The sequence below is a fragment of the Myxine glutinosa genome, chromosome 1, assembly GCF_964187855.1.
Source record: "Myxine glutinosa chromosome 1, kmMyxGlut1.1, whole genome shotgun sequence".
NCBI classification, from domain to species: domain Eukaryota; kingdom Metazoa; phylum Chordata; class Myxini; order Myxiniformes; family Myxinidae; genus Myxine; species Myxine glutinosa.
Window position 1 is genome coordinate 329208137 of NC_136261.1, and position 18020 is coordinate 329226156.

The 18020-nt window shown below is 47.3% G+C and overlaps 1 protein-coding gene across 2 annotated transcripts in view; it reads right to left on the reverse strand.

The window, feature by feature from the left end:
• The window catches only part of LOC137411924 (ATP-binding cassette sub-family C member 8-like), a 242092-nt gene extending 224312 nt beyond the window's left edge, over nucleotides 1–17780 (reverse strand). Inside the window, exons 1-2 of one of the 2 annotated variants that reach the window (XM_068097203.2) lie at nucleotides 17661–17780; nucleotides 10968–11124 (exon numbers count right to left, since the gene is read on the reverse strand). In XM_068097203.2, coding sequence (XP_067953304.2) covers nucleotides 10968–11112 — 145 coding nt within the window. In that variant the 5' untranslated portion in view covers nucleotides 11113–11124; nucleotides 17661–17780. The remainder of the gene's footprint in view (nucleotides 1–10967; nucleotides 11125–17660) is intronic. The other variant, XM_068097207.2, reaches the window with a different exon arrangement.
• Between the last annotated feature and the right edge of the window lie 240 nt (nucleotides 17781–18020).

The window sequence follows — 18020 nt, forward strand, 5'->3', positions numbered from 1 at the left end:
AACGACCGGAGGGCAGGGTTTTCCAATTTCGACCATGGGATGCCAGCGGCCAGCATGACCTGGCACAGCTCCTGAGCCACGACGTCGCACTTGTGCCTCTTTCCGCCACCAAAGTCCTCCATGGTGGCCTGCGTGACCGTCCTCTTCTTCTTCAAGGCCAAGTTGCTATTGTGGCGGTCTCCTCGGACATGTTGGGCCAGCTCAGACTTCTGTTTCGCCCGGAAAGTCTTTTCACAAGCTCGACAGAAAGCCGTGTCACTCGACACGTACTTGAAGGTGGCCCCATCGCCGCCAGCGTTGAATTCCTTTAGCCACTTGTCACGAAGAGCAGCACTCATCTTGATAGGAGACTTGTTCACACTTTGTGTACACTCTCTCACTGTAGTACACCGCCTCACTGCTGTACACGCTGGGGACGCAACGCACGCAAGTGGACGCAACGTTTTGTTTTTGAGATCGATCGCAGTTAAAAATTTCGCCCGCAGTTAAAAATTTCGATCGCAGTTTAAAATTTCGAAAAATTCCCTAATTTTTTTTAGCGTTGCCAGACATTTTCGACCAAAAAGGGCATTTTATTTTATTTTTCCCGAAAAAGGGCGAAATTTTTTTTTCTCCGAAAATAGCAAAATAATGTTTTTGCGCGCAAAAAAGCCGTTTTATGTGAAAAAATAATTTTTTATTTTTTCACATAAAAATCCGATGTGTACTCATAATATACAAGATAAGAGATCTACGCATTAACACCACAACACGGATTTAATTACTGTGCCTTTATAGAACATACATACATATTACATACATACATACATACATACACACATACATATATACATACATACATACATATAAATATATTTACACATATACAGTCACGTGAAAAAGTAAGTACACCCCATGTAAAGTTTTGACTTTTTCAACATATTTCAACATACAGCTATTTGATCTTCATTTCAACAATATTGATAGATAAAGGTGATATAATATAACAAATATCATGAAACATTTACATTTTGTAGTCCATTGTATAATTTAAATAAACATAAATGCAAATTTCGCATGTGGAAAAAGTAAGTACACCCCATGAAATGTTTTTTAATCTTTTTAACATATGTGGAAATATCAATATTTGATCTTCATTTAAACAGTATCTATAGATAAAGGTGATCTAATTGAACAAAAAACAATGAAAAATTGACTTTGCAGTTATTTATTCAACAAAAAATTGCACGCACAGCTCGTTTCAAATCCCCCCACAACATCTCGATGGGATTTAGATCCGGGCTTTGACTTGGCCATCACAGAACCCTCTATTTCTTTCTTTTCAGCCATTCCTTGGTGGATTTACTGGTATGTTTAGGGTCATTGTCATGTTGCAAGGTCCACCTTCGGTTGAGCTTCAACTCTCCGACAGATGGCCTCACATTATCCTCAAGCACCCTCTGGTACAATGAAGAATTCATAGTGGATTCTATGATGGTGAGCTGCCCAGGCCCTGATGCAGCAAAGCTGCCCTAAACCATAATATTTCCACCATCATGCTTTACAGTTGGTATCAGGATCTCAAGTGGTCAAATGCTGTTTTTGGTTTTCGCCAAACATGTCTTCTGGTACTGTGGCCAAATAGCTCTACGTTTGACTCATCTGTCCAGAGCACATTGTTCCAGAAGTGCTGGTCTTTGCCTCGGTGTTCATTGGCAAACTTTAGTCTTGCCCTGATGTTCTTTCTGGACAGCAAAGGTTTCCTCCTGGCACACCTCCCAGGTAGATCAAATTTGTGCAGCCTCTTTCTAATGTTAGACTCGTGCACTTTGACATCAACAGTGGCAAGAGCTACCTGTAGGTCCCGTGATGACATTATGGGGTTCTTCGAGACCTCTTTCAGCATCTTGCGGTCTGCTCTCGGGCTGAACCTGCTGGGGCGGCCTGGCCTGAACAAGTTGGCAGTTGTTTGGAATCTTCTCCACTTGTAGATGAACTTCCGGACAGTCGAATGATTGATTTCAAATTGTTTGGAGATCTTTTTAAATCCCTTCCCAGACTCGTAGGCATCTATAACCTTATTTCTGAAGGCCTCAGAGAGCTCTTTTGATCTAGGCATGGTGACGCCGCACACTTCAACAACAAAGAGCAAACAAAACTAAATGTCTGAGGTTTAAATAAGACAGGTACCTCCAAGATCCTCTCTAACGATGTTCTAATCATTTGCACCTGAGCTGGTGCACCTGATTCTAATTTTAGGTATTTGAAGTAGTGATAAATGTAGGGGTGTACTTACTTTTTCCACATGTGAAATTTGCATTTATGTTTATTTAAATAATACGATGGACTACAAAATGTAAATGTTTCATGATATTTGTTATATTATATCACCTTTATCTTTCAATATTGTTGAAATGAAGATCAAATAGCTGTATGTTAAAATATGTTGAAAAAGTCAAAACTTTACATGGGGTGTACTTACTTTTTCACGTGACTGTATTTACACATATATTTACACATACATCTACACATATATACATATTGTCATATATACACATACACAGTAAAACTTCCTCCAACGTGGGGGATACGTTCTGGGATAACCTCGTGTTGGAGGAATTCGCGTTGGAGGAATCATTAAGCGTATGGGGAAATTGGGGATATGTTCCAGGCTCCCAAAAAACTGACCGCAAAACAGCCTTTCTTGCTTTTTTTTTTTACATATTTCTTTGTATGGGATGGTGCAGCATTATTAAATATACATAAAAATAAGTGTTAGCATCATAATAGTACTGTATTATTGCAAAATAACTCACCTTATTGTGAGGTGGTTGTTGGAGGTTTGGGTGATTTGCTGGTGGATGGGGTTGAAGTGCTGCTGGTAGCTGTTGAAGTAGGCCTAATGAATTGCGTTATAGGCACTTGCTTTGCCTTCTGTTTTAGCTCCCTGTGAAGTTCTGTGTATGGATTTAAAGCCGACTCTATGGCGAGTTTCGATCCAGACACTCAATCTTTTGTCCATTTTTTCAACAAGGGTGTCTCTCCTGCTAACGTATGATGTTGCAATGGAGGCTCCTGCACGAACGCTGGAACGGATTTTATCTTCGGCCTTCCGTACCGTCCTAATGGTTGATTCATTCACGCCATATTGCCTGGTCAAAGATGAAGCAGAAACTGATGATAAGCTATTCAGGATATCAAGTTTGACCTCCATGGTCATTGTTTTCCTCCTCTTCTTGTCTGGTTGGTTCAAATTGGGTCTTTTGGGAGCCATAATGATCGACGTAAGCTTACTTGATGGCGGCAGGTTCGGAGAGGGTGGCAGGTGGCAGCTCGTAGTCGTACCGCGCGTGTATATAAATTAAATAGTAATTAATCAAGGTAATATGGAATAAGGAAAAAGAATAAAATCTTTGGGGAAACACCGGCCGTTTTTGTCGCAATTAATCCAGAATATAAAATCGAACTGCGATCGCCGATGGCGGCAGGTGGCGACTCGTATCATCGTATGCATAAATTAAATATTAATTAACCCTTGTCCACACAAGAGGGGTCTTTTTAGCCTTGTATTTAGCCGAAGAACACCTGCCTTGTGTGTACCAGGGTTAAGTAAAGTACAGTACAGTAACAAGGAATAAGAATAATATAAATCTTTGGGAAAACACCAGCCACGATCGCGTAAATGCGAAACACCCCCTCGCGTTGGGGAGGTTTTGACGCATTTAATTCAGTGCGCAAATTGGAACCACGTTCGAGGAAGCCGCGTTGGAGGAAGTTTTACTGTGTGTGTATAGGTCAAGGTGCACGTCCAAGGCTGTTCAAATGTTTGACTTTTTACCTTTTTTCACAAGCAAAAAAGGCAGGCCTTTCCTGTGGCCCCAAAACAGACTGTGTGTGTATATGTATATATATACATTGTCATATGTATATAGTTCCATACTCTTCCAGCTAAAGAAAGCTGCATAAAGCAACCAAGAAAAGCTACACAACGTATTGTGGCGGACACGAAAGCCCACTGGCATGGTGAAATCATTCCGCGCACCAAGTGGGCGGCGGCCACGCCCGAGGGGTAGGCGTGACCACAGGATATACACCGGGCGCGCAGCCCGGAGCGCGCCAGTGCTACAGTGACCTCTTGCGAATAAAGACTCTTTTGTTTAACCGCGTTGTCCGCTTCCTCCTTGGTAGCAAGTAAGCGCGCGTAGCACCGCGCTTTAATTGGTGACCTCCGACGTTCTGGTCAGCCGTCGCTGACCACCCGACATGGCAACCAACGCGGTAGCAATGAAGCTCCCCGAGTTCTGGGAACCTCAGGCTGAGATATGGTTCCTGCAGGCCGAAGCCCAGTTCAGGCTTCGAGGCATCACGGCAGACGAGACACGCTACTGCCACGTGGTCGCCTCCCTCGGGGCCGGCGCGGCCGTCCGCGTCGTGTCGGTCCTGAGGAACCCACCGGCCCACGACAAGTACAAGGCGATCAAGCGCCTCCTCCTCGCTACGTTCGGCCTCACAGTGGACGCACGGGCCGATCGCCTCTTGGACCTCCCCGAGCTCGGTGACACGCGACCGTCGGTCCGAATGGACCATATGCTGTCGCTCATGGGCGACGAAACCCCGAACGCTCTATTCCAGGCGTTATTTCGACGCCAGCTGCCGGCACGAGTCCGCCTCGCGTTGGCCGGTTCCGCGACGACGGAACCCCGTGCGTTCGCGGCCCAGGCCGACAAGTACAACGCGGCTTTGGACACGCAGGCGAGTTTTGGTGCGGCCGTAGCGGCTCCCGAGCCCGAACCTCCTGCGGGTGCCCACCCCTGCTCTGAGGGGCGCCTCGTGGCGGCCGCCACGCCCCACCCACCACCACCGCGGAAACCGCGGCCTCAGGCTTCGCCGCAAACCTGGTGCCATATCCACGCTAGGTTCGGCCACGAGGCTCGGCAATGTCGTCCACCGTGCTCATTCGGCAGGCCGGGAAACGCCCGGGCCGGCCCTCGGTAGTGGCACTGAGCGCCGGCCGATCAAACAGCCTCCTGTACATAACGGACACCTTGTCCGGGCGCCGTTACCTGTGCGACACGGGAGCACAGGTGAGTGTCGTTCCTGCCGGTACGTCCGACAAGCGGGCCGGGGCCCCGCGCTGCTTGCGGCCAATGGTACGTCTATACGCACGTACGGAAAACGCTGTCTCTCTCTGCGGTTCGGAGGGCAGGTTTTCTGTTGGTCGTTCGTTACGGCCGACGTGCCTATGGCACTGCTCGGCGCGGACTTCTTATGTGCTAATGGATTACTGGTGGATGTAAAGCGCAGAAGGCTTGTCCAGGCTGAGACGTTCAGCTCGCTCGCGTGCGCGCTGCCCACCTCGTTGAGCAGCTCACAGAGCGGCTCATCGAGCGGCTCGCCGAGCGGCTTGCTGAGCGGTTCAGTTCCGGCCAGGTTCATCTGTACGCTTCCGGCAGCGGACAAATTCGCCCGCCTCCACACGGGTTTCCCGGCCCTCACGCGGCCCACTTTCTCGGCGGGGGCCGTCAAACACGGGGTGGAACACCACATCCCCACCGCTGGGCCACCGGTCTATGCCCGGGCACGCCGCCTCGGGCCGACGAAGCTCGCCATAGCTAAAGCGGAGTTCGCTACGCTGGAGCGGCTCGGCATCATGCAGCGCTCCGAGAGCGCGTGGGCGTCCCCGCTCCACATCGTGCCCAAGCCCGGCGGGGGATGGCGACCGTGCGGGGCCTACCGGTGCCTCAACGACGCCACCACCCCCGACCGCTACCCCATCCCCCACATCCAGGACTTCTCCGCCCGGCTGGGTGGGGATGTCCTTCTTTTCAAAGGTGGACCTCGTACGCGGCTACCATCAGGTCCCTGTCAGGCCGGAGGACATCCCGAAGACGGCCGTCATCACGCCATTCGGGCTTTTCGAATTTCTTCGGATGCCCTTCGGTTTGAAAAATGCGGCTCAGGCGTTCCAGCGCCTAATGGACAGCGTCTTGCGTGGCTTGGATTTTTTGTACGTCTACCTGGACGACATCCTCGTCGCCAGCGCATCCCGCGAAGAGCACCTTCATTACCTCCGCACGCTCTTCGAACGCCTGGGCCAGCATGGCCTCATCGTGAACCCCGCCAAGTGCCGGTTCGGCATCACCGGCATCGACTTTTTGGGGCACCGCATCACCAGGCATGGGGCCGTCCCCCTACCGGCCAAGGTGGAGGCGGTGAAGGGGTTTCCGCGCCCCCGCACGATCAAGGGGCTCCAGGAGTTCCTGAGCATGGTAAACTTTTACCATCGGTTCCTGCCCCGCATCGCCCAGCTCCTGCGCCCCTTACACGAGGCCCTTCGAGGGAAGCCGGGCAAAGGTGACGTTACCTGGAGCAAGCAGATGGACGCGGCGTTCTCGGGCGCGAAGCTCGTCTTGGCCAACGCCACCATACTCGCGCACCCGGCGCCGATGCACCGATCGCCCTCACCTCCGACGCCTCGGACTACGCGGTGGGCGCGGTGTACGAGCAATGGGTGCGTGGTGCCTGGCAACCGCTGGCGTTCTTCAGCCGGCAGCTTCGCCCGCCCGAACGCCGTTACAGTACCTTCGACCGCGAGTTGCTTGGGCTTCACCTGGCGGTCAGGCACTTCCGCCATCTGCTCAAGGGCTGTGCGTTCACGGCCTTCGTCGACCACAAGCCGCTGGTTTTCGCGATGGGCAAGGTCGCCGAGCCATGGTCGGCCCGGCAACAGCGTCACCTCGCGGCCGTGTCCGAGTACACGACGGACATCCGGCACGTCGCGGGAAAGGACAACCCGGTGGCCGTTTGCCTTTCCCGGGCTGTCGCCCACGCAGTCCACCTTGGCATCGACTATGCCCGGATGGCGGAGGACCAGGCCGCCGACCCCGGGGTCCAGGCCCTGCGGACCGCCGTCACGGGCCTCCGCATCACCGAGGTGCCCTTCGACAGTGCGGGCACGGCCCTCGTTTGCGACGTCTCCCTCGGGCGGCCTCGCCCCATCATGCCCGCAGGCTGGCAGCGCCAGGTTTTTGACGCCATCCACGGCCTGTCCCACCCGGGCACGAAGGCCTCCCAGAGGTTGGTCGCCGACAAGTTTGTCTGGCATGGCCTCCGGAAGGCCGTCCGCGGCTGGACCAGGACGTGCCTCGCGTGCCAGCGCGCGAAGGTGCACCGGCATACCCAGGCCCCATTGGCCCCGTTTACGGTGCCGGCACGTAGGTTCGACCACGTGCACGTGGACCTGGTGGGACTTCTGCCACCCTCGCGGGGTTTCACCCATGTCCTTACCATGGTGGACCGCACCACCCGGTGGCCGGAGGCCGTGCCTTTGGCGGCGACAACGGTGGCAGACATCGCGCAGGCATTCATCGCCACCTTTGTCCCCCGGTTCGGCGCCCCCTCGGACATCTCATCCGACCGCGGCCCCCAGTTCACCTCGGAGCTCTGGGCCGCGGTCGCGCGGGGGCTCGGGGTCCAGCTGCGCCAAACCACGGCCTACCACCCCAGGCCAACGGCCTGTGCGAGCGGTTCCACCGCTCGTTGAAGGCCGCGCTTCGGGCCACCCTCCGCGACGGCGGCTGGGTCGACAGGCTCCCCTGGGTCCTGCTGGGCCTCCGGACGGCGCCCAAGGAGGACCTGCGCGCATCCGCGGTGGAGTTGGCCTTTGGACAACCGCTGCGGGTGCCGGGCGAGTTCCTCCCCGACCCCACGGCACCTTGGTCCACGGCGCAGGAGCGCTCCGCACTGCAGGAGACCGCCCGGAGGTTCGCCCCGGTGCCGACGGCGCACCACGGGCACCCACCCACGCACGTCGCCCCTGAGCTTCGCACCGCGGAGTATGTCTTCGTCCGGCACGACGCCCACCGGACACCACTGCGGCCCCCGTACGACGGGCCTTTCCGCGTGCTGGAGACCGGGTGAAATACTTCACCTTGGACATCGGCGGTACTCCCGACCGCGTCTTGGTGGATCGACTCAAGCCGGCCCACCTAGACGTGGACCACCCACCGCCGGTGGCTCGGCCCCCGCGTCGGGGCCGCCACCTGGTGGGCGGACCACCGGCACCGCCCAGCACCGCCGGCATGCCGCCCCCCGGTCCGGCACCCATCCCGGGTACAGCCGGGGGCATCCCAGCTGGCATCCCTGCACCCTGGATGCCGCCGGTCGCCAGAGGGCGCTTCGGCCGGGTCATCTGTTTGCCCCGCAAACTGGCCCTCCAGGTGCGCGGGAATTCTGGGGGGGCGCGTGTGGTGGACACGAAAGCCCACTGGCGTAGTGACATCATTCCGCGCACCAAGTGGGTGGCGGCCACGCCCGAGGGGTAGGCGTGGCCTCAGGATATACACCGGGCGCGCAGCCCGGAGCGCGCAAGTGCTACAGTGACCTCTTGCGAATAAAGACTCTTTTGTTTAACCGCGTTGTCTGCGTCCTCCTTGGTAGCAAGTAAGCGCGCGTAGCACCGCGCTTTAGTATGCCCTTTCCTCTTCCAAACCCTTCCCAGGTTCCTCTACTGCTGCAGACATTCACAAGTAGTACATACATGAGAATCCCAATGCTACATGCCCCCCTCAGCTGCCGACTGGTTTTATCACTTGTTGGCAAATCATCATTAGGTGGAAACACACACCATCTATTAATTTCTCCTCCACATACTTCAATCTTAGAACCCACGAAGATGAAACTTTCCATGAATTCTACATGATCGTCTCCAAATCTGAACACGTCAATCCTCTTAGTTGACAAGATTTTGGCTGTTTTAGGTTGAAAGACCAGCTTTTTCACTTTCTTTCCTCACTGTTTGAAGCAATTTCATCAAGTCCTCTTTACTTTCTGCCAATAGAGTGGTATCATCACCACACCTTAGATTGTTGATATATCTTCCTCCAATCCTGACTCCAGCCTCTACGTCATCCAAGTTTGATTTCCTCATGATGTACGGCATGTGCTCACGATACAGATTGAACAACCAAAGGGAGATAATGCATCCCTGTCTGACCACTTTTCCAATTCCAAACCATTATATCTCTTCATACTCGGTTATTGCTGTAGCTTCTTGTTTAGTGTACACTGTACAGGCTCATCAGGCATATCAGGTGCTCCGACATCCTAATTTCTCTCAACATAATCCACATCAATTCATGATCAACACTATCAAATGTTTTGCTATAATCTATAAAACAGAGAAACACCTTCCCTTGATATTCCCTTGCTTTTTCCATGACCCACCTCGGATTTGTGATTGGATCTCTCGTACCTCTTCCTTATCAGAAAGCTGCTTGCCCAACGGGCATTTCTCGCTTGATGAAGTCTTCTATTCTGTGTTGAATGATCTTTAGTGATACATTGCTAGCATGTGAAATCACGGCAATGGTTCGGTTACTTGAACATTCTCTTGGATCCCTTTTCTTTGTCAATTTGATGTAGACCGACTGCTTCCACCTTTCAGACCTTACAATGTTGCTACAAATGTGTGTACAGATAGTTGTTAAAACTAGCCTATCCCCAACTACCTTCAAGAGTTCTATTCGATTTTCACCAGCACCTGGTGCTTTTCCATTTGCCAGCTCTTTTAAGGCTCTACAACAACAACAACAACAACAACAACAACAACCCACAGGCATTTTAAGGCCATTTTCCCTGCTAGAGCGGGGGTTAGCCTTGCGGGCCCCATGACAATCTTCTCCATTTTGCCCTATTTTCTGCATCTCCCCATGTTAACCCCCTTGCCCGCATTTCTTCTTCACCTCCTTCAGCCAAGTCTTTCTCGGTCTTCCCTGTCCTCTACTTCCTTCTACATTCATTTCCATCACTCTTCTCAACCAGTCACTTTCATCCTTCCTCAACACATAACCAAACCATCTCAACCTGTTTATCTTCACAACATCAATCACAGGCTCTATTCCCATCATCTTTCGCAATTCATCATTTGTCTTCCTCTCTCTCAACGATACTCCGCACATCCACCGAACCATTCGCATTTCCACCCTTTCCAGCCTTCGTTGATGCTCTCCGTTCATTACCCATGCGTCGCTCCCATAAATCATAACACTTCTCACACATGCAGCATACACCTTTCCCATCAGCTTCAACGACACTCCCCTCATCATCAGCACGCCACTCAGTTCCAGAAACTTCTTCCATGCACATCTCACTCTAGCAACCATTGCCGAGTCTGATCCACCTTCTCCATTCAGCATGTCTCCGAGGTAGCAAAATGTTTTCACACCTTCCAGCTTTACGCCGTCTCTAAGATCCAACTCAACATTTCCTCCATCTGCAGCTCCCTCTGTGCACACCTTACACTTGAATGTAGCTGCCACACTGGTTAATGACCCTCTCAGACTACTACATTTTTGATGAACCCACTCAGCGCACATTGTACATTGTACATCTTTTAAGGCTCTACGAGTGTACGTGTTTGCCAGCTCACATTCTATCACTATTGGTTCTTGCTCATATTCTCTTTCTCCTAAGGTGTTTCACAGGCAGGGTGATTCATCAATGTATGTGTCGTGCCTTGGATGGACATTAAACTGGGCATCCAATATCTGCCGGCATTAGTTGGTGGACCTAAAATATCCCAAAGTGTCCTTTGCAAAGAGTACGTGAGCTCTCACTGGGCACCATAGCCAAATTCCAAATTTCGTGCCCTAATCCTACAGAGGGCATTGCGTAAGCGGCACAGGTGTGCCCTTAGCCATTGGTGCTCCCGCATAGCATTGTGCTGCACACAAAAGAAGATGTAGTGCAACTACTTACACTTTTTGCTGTGTTCATGTAATTTTAATTTTTGCTCTTTCACTAATAAAAGGAATCCTGAACAATAATCCTATTCAGGTTAATGTAATCAGATGAAAGGTCTTAACAGTAGTCATTCTAATGGATTACAGTTACTGATTCTTAGTAATCTGATTACAGTAACATGTTTCTTGTGAGTAATGTATATTCGATAATTATAGAGTGAAACAGTGAAATTGCAAGCTACACACCAATGAAGAGGACGGGGAAGGTGAAGAGGAGCAGGAAAACATGTGGTACAAGATTGAGGGCATCCACAAAGCAACCATTGTTGAACACGCCATGGTCCACCTGATAGGCGGAACCATTGTCACGGCCACAGAAAGCTAAAGGCATCCTGAGCTGCTGCTGTGGAGAGATGAAAACATTAAAAAAATTGTTACAAACCATCCAGTTTTCTTGGTGCATATCTTACTATAATTCACCAAATGTCCGTCCGTCCGTTCGAAGGTACCGCAAAAACGGCTCAACCAATCGCAACGATATTTTGGGTGGGTATTCCTGGGACCCCTGGGAGTAAAATAGGCTATATTGTTTTTCCAATTTTCCAGTTTTTCCAAACACGATGGAATAATATTTACCGATATGAACAGTGATGTGGCTTTTGTTGAAATTCTACAAATACTGTTTATTCTACATACCAGGAGAGAGTAGATCGACTCCTGACGAACTCTTCCTATATAAACGTGCGGCTCCGAAGAAACACTGCAGCGTGTGCAAAGCGACTGAGAAACAGTTGTAGCGGCCGCTTCCGTGTTACAGATTCGGCACGCACTCTTCACAGATGAACGTGCGACTGAGAAAGACGTGTAGCGGCCGCTTCCGTTTTGCAGAATTCAATCTTTTTTCAAAATTGGCGCCATGTACTGTTTAGATTTTGATGATTTGCGTGTGATATGATTCAACGGATGTTTATATGAATCGTTTAAAATTTAAAAAGCCTTCAATTTCTGATATTTTTCCTTTTCATTTGGGCTTCCCAATTGAAGCCCCGCCCATACCCGCCCCGCCCATAGGGCTTTTTTTTTTTCTTTTCTTTTTTTTTCTTTTTTGTATACTGAATCGAGGCTCGTGAAAGAGCTAAAACGGGTACCGTTGCTAGTTTGGATAATGTTAAAGGGTCGGTTTTAATAGTGTGAATATTAAACTTGTATCTCCATGCTCGTGTTGTGGTTCAGGTACAAACATATAGCTTCTGTGCTCCGGAATGGACCAGACATAACATAGAAAAAGTGCAATACAATAAATGAGGAAGAAAGTAACTTGGTATCACATTCCTTTGGAACAAGCAAGACAAGTGAGGTCATGTTTTCTCCAAGGACTAGCTAATATAGATTGCCTTTTATTTTTATTCAGAGGGTGAGACAGAAGACAAAAGACAGCAAGAGAGCATTTGATAGAATATTTGTGAAAATGTACATCAATAATCAGAAGCTACGAGTTTTTTTGTCAAACACTGTGTCTTTCGTAGTCAAGTGGAGCTGATTTTAGGTAATGAGCAGAAGCCCGTTGTAAAAATACCACCATTAAAAAATCAAGCCTTATATTGTTGCACTGGTTGAAAGAGCTGAAAATGGGAGGTTCAATATTATGCGTCGAGTTTTTGTTTGCACCTGGGGCTTAAAGAAAAGGAGAGTAAAATGAATTTAACAACTCTGATTTATATTTTTAATTACATTAGGTAAACTTGGCATGGATTATATGAAGAACATTTTAGGCTAAGGAATAAAGAACAGGCTGTCCACAAAATCGTATTCTGGTTTTTAAGCCCACCTGGAACGTAGTTCCGGGGAGCTTATGCGATGGCGCGTCGTCTGTCCGTCAGTCCGTAAACACTTGCAACTTCTTCCCTGAAACTGCTGATGGGATTGTGACCAAACTTGGCGAAAATGATATTTGGTATGTTGCAACTCAAGTTTGTTCATGGCATTTAACATATATATATATATATATATATATATATATATATATATATATATATATATATATATATATATATATATATATATATATATATATATATATATATATATATATTATCGGGGTCCAAGGGAGTCTCCCGGGGGTCAAAGCAGATCCAGGTTTGACCCTTCCCTCCCACTTCCCCCTCAAAATAGGTATTTGCTTTCCAAACTGGCCCTAAAGGTGTCTACAAAGGGGGATGGGGATAGGTGAGTCGAGTTGCCCACAAAATAAGTATTTGCTTTCTTCTCAGAAACTACACACGCAATTTCGATGAAACTTCACCACAACCTTCATCACCCGTGATATACCAATGTTTGTTCACGGCATTAAAAAAACAAAAACAAAAGTCGAACAACGGCGTAGCCAGGCTGCTTGTTTGATACTGTGCAAGTCTCCGAAGAGGAAGAAGCTCTCAGCTCATCGTGAGATGTCTGGCTTGAAGATTAGGTGAGCTACCGCCGGCATCCTACTAAATTCATTCCTCACTGAATTAGTTATCAGTGTAATTTTGCATGCAACTATGGTAATAACATAGTTCCTTTGTAAATGGAGTAATTTCACAATTAATTATACTTCAAGTATTATAGTAAATACTTCAAGATAAATAGGAATGAGCTTCACTAAAATCTGTAGTGGATTATGGTTCGAAGAACCGTGTTAAAAACGAAGTATTGCAATATTAAACATACACATATATAGAACGAGAACAATGTGGCTGTCGCCAATATGCCTCCTCACAGTCCCACAACGGGTAGATGACATCACTCTGCATATGTATGGGTAGGGGATCACGTTTGTGAAGTTTCGTGTTGATCGGATAAGGTTCGTTTTTCTATCCAAGATGGCTGCCAAACCACGTGACCTATGACATCATCATTTTCAAACTATATGCAACAGTACTGTTAGATGATATTTGTAAAATTTAGCACCGATAGGGTGAGCGGTTTCAGAGATATAATTATTTAATATTTTCCTTCAATCCAAAATGGCTGCCAAACCATGTGACCTATGATGTCATAAATTTAATATTTCAATACAAATGGGTCATAGAACATGTGCATGCAATTTCAGATTTTAATGATAAGGAATTCGATTCAAACATTTTTCGCTGGTATACCACTTCACCTATGATTTTTGTTTTTTTGTTTTTTTGTTTTTTTGTATAATGAATCGAGGCTCGTGAAAGAGCTAACATTTATTTCACAAACAAATCAACCAGACAAACAAAATATACAAAAGAGGGAGCGGAAGCCAAGATGGGGAGAGAAGGGGAAGCACACAACCACAACATTTGAGAGCAGGGAGAAGTGTGGGAGGGAGAGGGCTTGGGGGCAGGAGGCGTGGGAAGGGGAGGGGGGGGGGAGCGGTATAAAACACATGGGGACCGAAATTAGCGGGGGTAGAAAAGATCAAGGTTTTGGATGGGGGAGGATAAGAGATGGTGGTGAACAGCTGTTTTAAAGACCTGGAGGGTCGAGTGGGATTGAAGAGAGTGAGGGAGTTTGTTCCAGAGGCGGGAGAAAAGAGGAATGAAGGAGTGAAGGTGAGCAGAAAGTCTTGATTTTGGCAGTTTAACCATAAGAGGGTTGCAGGCAGATCTTGTGCGACCTGTAGGAATATTTGGCTATTATCATTTCATTCCTGTTTCATTTTTCATCATTATCATTCTTTTGTTCCCCATTGGGAGTACTTGACAATGTGCCAAGTTTCAAAAAATTTCCATTCAGCGGTTTCCGAGGAATATTACCGCCTGCAAATTTGGGCAAATTTGGCTAAAGTGGCCTGAATGTGAGGCATGAAGGAATGAAGCCTAAGGCCTATACGTACTGTGTCCTTAGAAGACCCGTAACACCTATGCTTTCGATATTTGATGGTCATTTTAACAATCTGTTTGTGTGTGTTTGTTGTCTTGTGTTACACACTGAATGAAAAACGTAAAGGTAGAGCATGGTGATTGTTATATACAACAGGTTCGACAATATGGTTGGCATGAACGGTATAGAAATCAAAATGGCGGTGTGTGGAGTCAGCAGTCCTACACCGTAATGGCATCACAGACGTAACTAGAACAGCACTGGTAGAGCGCATACCTCCACCAGGCTGAAGTGTTTATGTTTTGTATCCCACTTATAGGCCGGATCTGGATTCCGACCTGAACCAAAATCTAATCGGCTTGTTATTGTCACCTAACCAACACGTCCACCAAGTTTTGTTGTAACTCGTCCATAACTTTTTTAAATATCATGTTATGTATCGCTTTTCACCCGATCTCTCAATGGTGAAGAATCACTTAAGAAATTAAATAATTCTTATATCCGAATCCATATTCAGATCTTCACCAAAATCGAATCGATTAGTCCTCCTCACACACCTAACCACTTCACCAAGTTTCACCCAAATCCATACAAATCTTTTGAGATATCTTGCTATTTATCATTTTTGGCCCGATCTCCCAATGGTGAGGAATCACTTAAAAAATTCTACTAGCCGGATCTGAAACCGGATCTTCACCAAAATCTATCCATTTCGTCCTTGTCCCATTCACTACCTCTCTGCCAAATTTCGTCCGAATCCGTCTACAACTCTTTGAGATATGTTGTTCACAGAAAGACAAATGCTTTTAGCTCTTTCACGAGCCACGATCTTGTATACAAAAAAAAAAAACCCACAAACAAGAAATATGTCGTGCATAGCACCATACTTGCGAAATCCCTAAAATAAGTTGTTAGCCTATGCTGACTTCAAAACTAATTGGTGGTTGAATTCAGTGACCTGGTATGCAAATTCTCTTAAAATTTCAAGTCAATCAGATGAAAATTGAGGATTTTAGAAATTTCACTCCTCCATTTCACATTTTCTCTCCTGCACCTAGACATGCTTACATGCACAACCCCTCGTATCATCTCCAAACCGCATCATTAGACACCACGTAAATTCCTCCAACCTTTACCCCCTTCATTGGGGTAAAGGTTGAAGGAATTGCATTGTGTGAGCACAACTGTTCCAGCCCTGTGAACGAGAGGCCGTGATCCTCGCATTCCGTCTTTCTAATCTTGTCTTACTTTCCCGTGAATGTTTGATGGGCACCCTGTATTGTGTAATAGCCATTAGGTAAGGCCGAGGATACGTTCTGCATTTCATACATTTTCTTTCCTGCTAGTAAGTATCACTGCACTTTTCATTGCTGCGATCACTGTACATTTTCATTTTCATTCCCCCATTGTTACCTTTGCGAGTACCTTCCCCTCCCACCTCGAACATTAAAGCCCTTGAGTTCCCTCCCCCCATTTTTCATGATCCCACCTGTGCCTTGTAAATAATTATAATAAATGCTTTGTTGATATTCTTTTCCAATCTGTCCGTGCCAATCATTTCCCCCAATGATCCAGCGCTGTCCGCACCAAGTTTAGCTGGAGAGATTATCATCCCCCGTCTAATTGGCTCATTCAGTCTGGCATGCACCAAGCGGTAAAACTCGGCCACCCTAATTAAAGATCTAATTAAGATAAAATTGGTGCATAGCCAAGGGCGTGTGCCCCAGCCAGAAGGCCACGTGACATTCAGTTAAACGGTATTAGACGGCGGACACTGAAGCACGTGGTTAACGGATTGGCACTTGCGGTTGACTCGCAACTTGCTGCGACACGAAGTTATTTGTGCGCAGTAGCCTCGGGCCCGGTAAGTCCGAGGGGAACTGAAGATACCCCCCTCTTAGTAGACCCAAAACCCGTGGCCGTAACAATACTATGATCTAGCAAGATTGAAAGTTCACTAAATCAGTCACATTGCATGAGCTCATGTTTGAGGCAAATTACAGCATAGACATGGCTGAACTTATGTGCTGAAAGGAGCAACAGATGCATTGTTGGAGTTGCCAACTTTTATTCTACCTGCTCGCTGCAGTGTGCAACTTTGTCTTCGTCTTCGGACGATTTGATCTTCCACCTGTGATTGCTGAGTGGTGAGGACAGCCGGTGTACCGATGCCCTCAAACTTACAGATTCAAATCCAGCTGAAGATGGCAGTCTTAAGGATTTCGATTCTAAGCTTCTGAACAAAAGCAAATTTGTCTCAGATAATTACCATGTGGTTCACAGATTGTTCATGAGAAACTCAGCTGGATAAGTATTGATCTTCAGAGGAGGTAATCTGGATGGTCTGATTCACATGAGGTGTCAATCTCTCTTCTAACTCTAAATTCCCTCAGGTCAACATAACAACTACTTTGAAATAACTGCTAAATGCTTTATTCTTCCTGTTCTAAAGTTCCTAAACTCTAAAGTTCTAAAACTCCAAAGGAGCTTTGCTCTCAGTTACCTGCTCAAACAAGCATGCACACTCATTGGGTGAGTGGACCTTCAACCTTCCAACTCCTTGTAAGTCACAAGTAAGTCTGTTTTGTTGCGAAGAAAGGGTTAACACTCGAAATGTCAGCTTCTCCTTTCTTCCCACAGCTAGCATACCTCAATCTACGTCCTGTTGAATTCATCCGTTTTCTACCTGTCTGCCGACGCAGATAGACACCCAGCTTTCAAGATCAAGACTAATTCATAACCCCACCAAGTACGACTGATTGTTAAAGGAAATTACTTTTGATAACTTCACTAATTGCACAGCATCAGCAAAGATATCGCAATGCAGTATGTGGTGTTAACGAAAACCTGTTGAGAAACGTGTTCACATTCCATAAATTATTAAAGCCACATCAAAATATAGGATATAAATTGTTCTGAATTGACAAAACGGTCAGTCAGCAAGACATAAAAGAAAGTTTAAGGTCGGCCATTACACTAAAGTATAGGAATAGCTTTGTGTTATGCTTCACAACACTAGTAAGCCTTCCACATTCACAAAATAGTGATATCTCATTGAACGCTAAAGATTTTCAAGTAGCAAAATTAAATAATTGTTGTTGTTACCTTTCAATATGTCACCACCACGTTTCACCTTCAGTATAACTTTTTAAACAAAGTTTAGACGAAGAAGCCAAGCGATTTGGGGGTCCGTGCAAGTCTGGGGCCTCTAGCGACTTATTTATAGCCTGACTGTACATCTGCAGTCATGGCAATCATATGCTAGGCCACCATTCCTGAATGGATGACACATGGGTGTATTACCAATATTTCAATGGCAAAAAAACGATTAAAAACTCTTACTTATATTGAGATGCATTATATTTGCTGTAATTTGAGTGAATTGTGTAGGTTGTTTAGTTATCCTGAAAAATGTAATTCCTTTGCTGCTGATCACCTACCTACAGTGCATTCAGAAAGTATTCA